The following is a 9,045-nucleotide window of genomic DNA, read 5'->3' as shown; positions in this document are numbered from 1 at the left end:
CGGTGAGTTCGCTTTATTTCTGTGCGCGCGCGCGCACGCACACACACACACACACACACACACACACCGATCAGTGGAAATCTCACGATAGGCCTCCCTGTGAAATCCACTGGCTCTTTTTTTCTCCTCCTCCTCCTTGTCGACAAGATTAGCTCCAGCAGCCTGTTTGGAGAGAGAGAGAGAGAGAAAGAGAGAGAGAGAGAGGATAGAAAGGACCTATGACCACCGCGGAGAGGAGCCCACGCTGCTGTCACCACGCCGGCTCTAATAAATGGCCACGGCCATTCCAAGACCAGATTACGGCAGATTAAAGAGGGCACAGTGGCACGCGTAAACTTTTCGCGTGTTTCCGCGGAGCGGCTAGCTGCGCTACGGGCGTCGCGACGCGCGGACGAATCATGATGCTGCATCTTTGATGGGACGCCGAATCAAGACTGTCTGCGATCCAGCGAGGTTTTGCCAGTGTCCTACCATGTCACAATGCTTATAATTCAGCTCGTGGTGTTGCTCAGCGTGTTGTTCTTCAGCGGCGCGCGGGGCTCGGCGGGCTCGAGGGCGCAGCCGTGCGCCGGGGCGCAACCGTGTGACCCGCGACACCGGCGCGACGCCGGAGGTCGCGGTGGCGTTTACGAGCACCTCGGAGGCGCGCCGCGGCGCAGGAAACTCTACTGCGCTACTAAATATCACCTACAGATACATCCAAACGGAAAAATAGACGGATCTCTAGAAGAGGACAATCCTCTGAGTAAGTACACAGCCTTTAATGTATTTTTGGCAAATGTAAGAATTTTAAACATGCTTTCCCATTGGTTATGCGAAATGTACAGTGACAGTTTTGAAGTCTCATATCAGCTCGAAAAATTACATTCATTAAGAATTCCCAGACTTAAAACCCGGGGTATATTTATAAATATATAAATATATTTCTGTACGCTTACTAAATTTTGAAGATGCGAAAAACGCTAAATTAAATTTGTCGCAACATATTCATACTGATATTCAGTTAAAGATCTATCAATTTATTTATTTGTTTGAATATTTAATTGACTAACTTCCCCAAGTGTTTCGGTATAACGTTAATGGCACTTTGTCATATTAATTTGTTTGTTCCTAATGATCAGTGTTTCTTTTGGTTATCCTCACAGTCATTTGTCAGACGCGGGTCTCTCAATTAGTCGAGCGCAAACACTGCATGGACGCGCATTTCCATATGAAAATGGGATTTAGCAGACAGTTTCACATAATGACAGAGAACGGATGTGTTTATCCAGTAAATGGGATGATTATTCAGTGGGTCTGGAATGAAGAGCAGCCATTAATCACTGAATAAACATGCACTTAAAGCGGCGCTCCGTGTCGGGCTATCTAATCTGTCAGTGTGTTTGTCACTGGATTGGTTTTGTCGGGAGTTGCTCTGTGGGTTGTAACTCAATCAGCGCGACTAGCAAGCACAAAACATAAACAGATACGTCTGTGATCATGGTAAAACACGCAAAGCTTTTAATTGAGAAAGCGAAAAAAGGAAAAGAGGGTTAAATTGTATGGGAAAGGTGCGCATGGTTTGAGGGCTGTCTAAGGGTCATGAAAATCAAAATCACATTTTGTTTCCTCTTCTTGGTAATACACTGCATAATTTTCAGGCTCATAATTAACAAATCATTTAAAGTACTCATAATATAACGAGTCATTAAGTTCCAACCGTCCCTTAAGTCAGAGAATGGGAGAGGGAGAGAGAGAGAGAGAGAGAGAGAGAGAGATGTTTGCACTTTACTCTCAGGGGTCGCCAACATAAGAATTCGGTATCCAATTTCAATAAATTTTTCAGCAGTATAAACAGAGGGTAAATTGCAAATGACTATTCAACACGCTACATGGGAGTGGGGAATTTGAAAAACATTTCTGGCCTATATTAATAGTAATTGTGTGTAAATACTTTTTTCCCCCATCTTTCCAGGTATTTTAGAGATCACTGCGGTGGATGTTGGAGTGGTAGCCATCAAGGGCCTGTTTTCTGGAAGATATTTAGCCATGAATGAGAAAGGTCGCCTATATGCCTCGGTAAGGGTTACATCACCCCGGAAAAAAAGATATAGATCTTGAGATGCAAAGCTACTCATAGGCTCAGATGACACATAAGCAATTTGATTCCATCGCCACATGGTGGTGTTTTCATGGATAACCAGCATGCCCACATGTTACCCTATAAAGGTGAACGTAACATATTTTAAAGCCTTAAAATAGAATGGAATGAGATTGACATATGCAGTTTGTGCAGGCTATTCAAAATGTGAGAAGGTATTCTAAATTCTGGTCCCTGATCTCTCAATTTCTCATGTTTTAAAAAGAGATTATAAGACAGGTTTTGTAATTTAATGGCAAACATATCATCATTTAGACAAAATTTGGACATTACACTGTGGTCCAATAAAAGTCATTCATTACTTAATAAATAAAAAAACATATAAATTAGCATTGATTAAATCAATTTTATGGCTGATATTTATTCCATGAAATGAATAAAAAGATTTCACAACTTAGTGATCAAACATTCAGTTTATGACCTTTCCAAAAGTCTAACAGATGCTTATTCCATGCCCTTTCAGGAAGTCTTTAACAAGGAGTGTGAATTTCTGGAGCGCATTCACGAGTTAGGCTACAATACCTATGCTTCACGGCACCACTCGACGACTCAGCACTCAGGATCCAGTGGACGGGGCAACAAGCATCGAGCCTTTGTCAAGAAGCAGTGGTACGTGTCTATTAATGGAAAAGGTCGGCCCAGGAGGGGCTTTAAGACGAAGAGCACAGACAAAGCTTCTCTCTTCCTGCCCCGTGTTTTGGGCAACAAGGACCATGAGATGGTCTCACGTCTCCTGGAGAGCAGACAAGACGAGACAAGGTATCAAAGATCCCACACAGGTCGTGCTGAACGAAGGAGTCGGAGGCACAAGGAACCCAAACGCCATGGCAGAAGGGGTAATAGAGGCAAATCTGGCCACAAGAAAGAGACTTCAGATGGACAACTGGAATAGACAATTTCAAAGAAGACCTTTCATGGCGATATGCTATCATTTTAGATATAAAGATCTTTTCCTTATATTAAGAGAAGAATTTTCTCCTTTATATATTATTCCTCAAGAGTCTTGCATTTGATATGTAAGGACACTCCAAATGCATTTATATGACCAAAACTGAATACTGCTGGATATTTTCAGATATGTGAATATGTATGGTATTGTAGAAAGATGTATAGTCACTTTCAACATTTTTCCCCATTCTTAAACAAATAATATTTTAAAAGATAAAAGTAGGGAATTTGGATAAAAGTGCCGAAGATGTGTTATATTGTTGGACTTTAGAGATAAGGTGTCCAGAAAAGCACTTTTTATCACATTAACTTGTATAGTAGGAGACAAAGGTACATGCTAAACAGAGGGATTTTTACAAAATGTACATGTGATAGTCTACTGTTCTTAAACTGCAATGAGAAGTACTTTGTATATTACTAATGTTATGCATATTTATTTTGTCCATGTGTTAAGTTATTGATGACATAGTTTCTACAGTTTAATAATAGCCTAATAATTCTCATTACCATTAGAAGAAAATGACATTATTTGTGCTCACATGAGTAGAATTGTGAACACAGATTCTCTGGGCTAATATCCAAAAAAAAAAAAAAAAAATCATGTGGCTACAAATGAAATTATTGGTCACTTGTAAAGTTGTGAATGAATTTTCTTATGTATCAAACACTGTAATATGTGGCAGCGTAAAGTAAAGATGTGCTGTTCAACACTGAAAGATAAACATGTGGAGGAATGTCACCAATAAATTATACGGAAATATAGATATTTACAAATGTTGCATTAAGGTTTTCAATTAAAAATAGAAATATCTTTATTGTTTGCAAAGAAAATGTTATTATTATAATTAAAACTGAATAGAAACCTTTGATTTTTTGGCAAACTTTACAATTACATAGTGGCTTAAAATTATGAGGTTAAATTAATTTTAAACTTAATGATAATTGCCTATCTAACCTATATATTTCTGAATAGTATAGGCAATAGATTTTAACTCCAACTTTTTGAATGTCTGGTGCATTTTGTTTCGAGGACAGAGTTAATTTCTTTTCAATCCACCTGTAAAAGTAATCACACAGGTACAGAGGTCTCTAAACAGACACTATCTATGAAAGGTACTCTCTCATGGGACAACCCCTTTCACCTCCTTCTACAGTAAGAAACCTCATCTGCCAGAAAAAAAAAGTTTTTAAAAGGGGATAAATTGTCTGAACAACTTTATAAATTGCAATTCAAATTGTACTTTTGGTTCAATTGAAGGTGGTAATCTTGGTTGACGAGGCTGGAGAGCCTTGCAGCTTTTGAAATCTATACGAGAAAAGTGAAATGTTATACTACACTTTTGAAAGCTTTCTGAAGGTTGACAATGGCTTATCTCAAGGGGAACCTGGGAAGCTGTGCTGTCTGAGACATTCTTTAGTCGTTTTTCAAAAACAGCTAAAGCTGGCAATGTGGAAAACAAGGCAAATCTCGAGGGAACATGACAATTTTCCATAGAAACGGTTACACATTGTTATAGTTTGACATGAATGCTAAAATCTAATATTACTTAAAAGGCATGTAGGAAAATAAGTGGACCAAAAAAAAAATTCTGAATTTCATAAAATGATTTATTTATTTATGTCAAATATCTAAAAACATATTTCATACAGTTCTAATATACACGATTCCAAAAGTCTCCATAAATTAATAAATTAACACGATTAAGGAATTACATAGGCTACATAACACCTAATGTGTTAACGCAAGTCCGTCTGGAGTGGTAGAAACTATTCTTGCTTGGAAAGAAAATGGCTATCACAGTTTTCTAAAAGTGTTATCGCGTATCAGGTATCGTGTATATTACGATTGTATAAAAAATATTTTTTGATATTTGACATAAAAATACATTTTATGAAATCTCAATAATCCGTTCAAAAACATTTTTTTTTTCAGTTTTCAATATTTTTGTCATATTAAGTTTCGAAATTATATATAGCCTATATCAACGAAAAATAAATTATAACATTTAAACAATTTGGTAATATTTGAAAACTAGTTTTTAGAACTTTACACACCCACATAAAAACACGCTAAAACGCAACTAGTTGGAAAAACACGCTCTGCTGTGCTCATTGGTTCATGCTCTTCATATCTATTGAGGCACACGTTGCTATTGAGTGTTATTAGTTCAGTGGCATTCAGGGCTAAGCTAAGGTCCAGAGGTGACGCTTTCAGCTGACCTTAGCTCCGTAATAACGGCTCTGCCGCCATGTTAAACAGCGAGCTCATTAACGCGACTTAGGGAAAAAGGTCTAGCACGTGTATCATCGGGTGAAGAACTAAAAAAATAAATGAAGTACCTATACTTCATTTATATACTTGAATTTTGCTCTAAACCCAGAAGCAGGTTAGTATCCAGATTTTCTAAAAGAAAAAAAAATCTCTATCTCTCTCTCTCTCTCTCTCTCTCTCTCTCTATATATATATATATATATATATATATATATATATATATATATATATATATATATATATATTTCAAGTTCTACTCGCCTCATTTCATACACTGTTAAGTATCCTGAAGCAGGGAGGAGGAATTTAAAAATAATTAATTAAAAAAAAAATGGTGCCAAATGTATTTTTTTATTTTTTATTTTTTATGTGTTTTCTTTTTTCCAGGTAGCCAGACTGTGGCTAATTCTCGTGATTTATACATTACAGTCGTGTACATATTTATACATTACAGTCGTGTACATATTTCACACCCGGTATGTTGCTCAGATAGAGGCTAGGACTACACGAAGAAATGGTGCATTGAGAAATTATAATGAAAGATAAATAGATTTTATTATTGAAAAGCACTTATGAGCTTTACTTTAAAAAAATAGAGAACCCATTCCTTTGCAAAAAGAAATGTAAATTATATTTGGACTTGGAAAAAAATACTTCAAAGTACTCAAGATCTTATTAACAATCAAATTGTTGTTTACGTACAACCGAGTTAACTCATTAATTATTTTTTTTCTGAACAAATTGCTCTATACAACAGCATGAATACAACCCGTAATTGCCTGAGGCTAATGACTGATAAATTCTAAACAGTATGTTTAACATTTGTTCACACTTAAGTCGACCACTCAACCTAGTGTTTCCACAAATGACTACAAGTACAAGGTTCAGGTTAGTGGAAGCTCATCCAATTAAACTCGGGGCTATTCAGGCTCCTTCCCCCGTGGCCCGAGGGTTTCAGAGCTCTGGTCCTCGCGTCTGACTAATTGGTATGGTCGGGAATTCCTGTGCTGTTGACCCATCGGGCCTTGGGGGGCAGTGGGCGGTTGGTTGATGCAGGACAACTTTTACCGTCCATGTGCGTGGAGCTCGGAGTTCATATGACCTCCGCTCTAGACAGAGTATATGTATGTGGTACCGATTGCTTTTAAAAAAAATAATTTTATAGATTTTTTATATACTGATGACATTAATAAAAGAATTGCAGTGACGCACTGTGGCAAAATCATTCGGAAAGCTCTGTTTTACCAGCTCCCACTGGGCACGTTTTTTTGAATAAGTAAATGACTCGTGCAACAGACAAAAAGGTCAAATCTATTTGTCAGATTTGTCAAATGTTAATTTCCTCCGTTTTTTTTAAGGACAAAATGGTACACCCCAGTAAAATAGCCTCAAGTTTCGTTTTTAATATGGTAAGTGAGAAAGGAAAAGCCAACAGGTGCCTTGTACTTGCAACAAAAGTATGGCCCCTCCTCTGTCGTCCATTATTAATAGGATGATCATTTGCGAGGTTATTAATTATATAATAAATGTGATTTAGAAACTACTGACTATTAGTTAGAATATTAGTAGTAGTTTCAGTACAATTTCATTAAAGTGAAATGCATTATTCTAAGTAGTTTGCTATAATATACTGTCAGTCGCACGTGCAAATCTTTTGTTACATTTTGGATCCAGTCACGGTACGTCTTATAATTTCTTATTTGTTTTCTAGATCACCTTGCGTCTTAGCATTTTCTGGTTATTGATATGACTGGTTTTTATAAAGTTTGAACATTTGAACATTTGTAGGTTTTTAAAAATCCTATTTTATCGTAGGTTTTAGAATATACGCTTTTATTCAACGTATAACAATAAATCGAGTTTAATATGGTTATCAAAACCAGCTCATATTGCCTCAATGTAATTTCTGAAAATGAACTATAGAGGGCAGCACTGCTCAGATCTATGTGTGCCGCTCAAGTACTTAAAAAAAACCTTGGACCCAAACAGTAGTATTGCAGGGGCAATAAGTTCCAGCTGTCTTTGCAGAAGATCAATAGGCAACAGGATAGGACACAACGTCTATGTTTTCTCTTTTTAGGAATCAATAGTGCAGTTATAAGAAGGGCAAATTAACAGAGGCTTGTTGATTGCCTTGGGCAATAATCATGCCGTAGAAAGGGCGAAGAAGACAGAAACAGAGAATCCAAATCCACTTTCTCAACAAGCTAAAGTCGTAAGGTCGAGCAATAATATATATATTTTTGGTAATTCATTTAAATTCTGGATAAACGTTGATGACATGACTGAATCGATTATTTCGCCTAAAATTAATAACATAGCTGTAATTAATTAATAATTAATTTATTTCATGGATACATGTTAACAATATTTTAAGTGGGAAAAAACAGATTCATTAATTTTTAATGTAGGCTTATAAAGAATCCATCTAATTGCTCTAAATAGCCTATCGAATAGCCAAATTGTTGATTTCTTATTTCGATGCAAACATTTAAATCAGACCGTTTCGTCTATTATATGAATCTTAATTCGCGATGTCAACGACAAGAAACACATTGCTCTACTGATATCAAAAAGGAAACTTTTCTCCGAAGTATAGAATTCGTTTTCTGAACGGAGTCGGGTTGCAGCACCATGGAGAGCGCCAGCGCGCAGCCGTTATTATTATGATTATTAAACGTGAGATAAATATAGACACAAAAATCAAAGAAAAAAACAGTCTATTCTATTGGAGACTGAAATCATTTAATCTGCACACGTACTCCGACACAGACATAATATTAGACTCCAGCAAAAGTGAATCATCAACCTCACATGAAAAGATGACCTACTGATATTAATACTAATTTAATCTCTCCACATATATGGCAAAGCCAAAAGTATTTATATATAATATTTAAAAAAACATTATTTTCACATCGAAACTAACAGCCGGGCAAGACCCGCCCATTCAATTGGTAGCTTTCATAATAGAATCTGCCTCAACAATGGAGCATTTTTGATCACTGTCTGATTCCACGACATCATAAAGGCTTCGCGAACTATACACACACCAATAAAGATCAAACGACTCGTTTGTGTGTCCAAAAGACCCCCATCAGCGGGTAGCATTAGTGAACCACCCATCCTTAGACTGGAGGTTGAGTAAACTCGCGGGCAACAGACTGAAATCTTAAAGCATTTGGGACATTTTAGTTTGATGTCTTGGAATAAAGAAAGGGGGCCCTGTCAACAGACAATGAGGTGTAGCCAGACGTGAACGTGAGAAAACGTGTCATCATGACAAGGAGCACAACTGCAGTATGTATGCATTATTATGCAGAATAGTGTAAAATTTAACAAGGGATGTTTGTATGTTCATTTATAGGCTGCCTATCTACCTTTTCTTTGTATGCGTATCAGACACAATGACCTTTTCCTCTCACAATTAAAGGTACCAAACCTGCACGTTTCTTTGTCACTCAAATGATGCGACCAATGGGACACGTTGTGCATCTTTTGTACGTAGTATATTTTACCTGAAAACCTTAAAATAGTTTATCAATTCTAGCACAAGCTTTTATATTATTCATATTAACGGTATTACCATCAAGTAAAGCGACAAGAACAGCTTGGCAACTAAATTAAAGTACAATATATCTTCAATATTAAAATGACTAATAGTATGTGAGTATATGAGAGAGAT

General features: G+C 36.8%; 1 protein-coding gene across 1 annotated transcript; it reads left to right on the top strand.

The window, feature by feature from the left end:
- Positions 1-235: 235 nt before the first annotated feature.
- fgf3 (fibroblast growth factor 3) lies at positions 236-3,829 on the top strand. The gene is made up of 3 exons (XM_053513682.1): positions 236-745; positions 1,955-2,058; positions 2,604-3,829. The coding sequence occupies exons 1-3, from the start codon at positions 481-483 to the stop codon at positions 3,030-3,032; spliced, it is 798 nt and encodes a 265-aa protein (XP_053369657.1). The 5' UTR covers positions 236-480; the 3' UTR covers positions 3,033-3,829.
- Positions 3,830-9,045: the final 5,216 nt, after the last annotated feature.

Source organism: Clarias gariepinus, chromosome 15 (genome assembly GCF_024256425.1).
Source record: "Clarias gariepinus isolate MV-2021 ecotype Netherlands chromosome 15, CGAR_prim_01v2, whole genome shotgun sequence".
Lineage (NCBI taxonomy): Eukaryota > Metazoa > Chordata > Actinopteri > Siluriformes > Clariidae > Clarias > Clarias gariepinus.
Note: the sequence above shows the minus strand (reverse complement) of the source record. Positions and strands in the feature narration are given on the sequence as shown.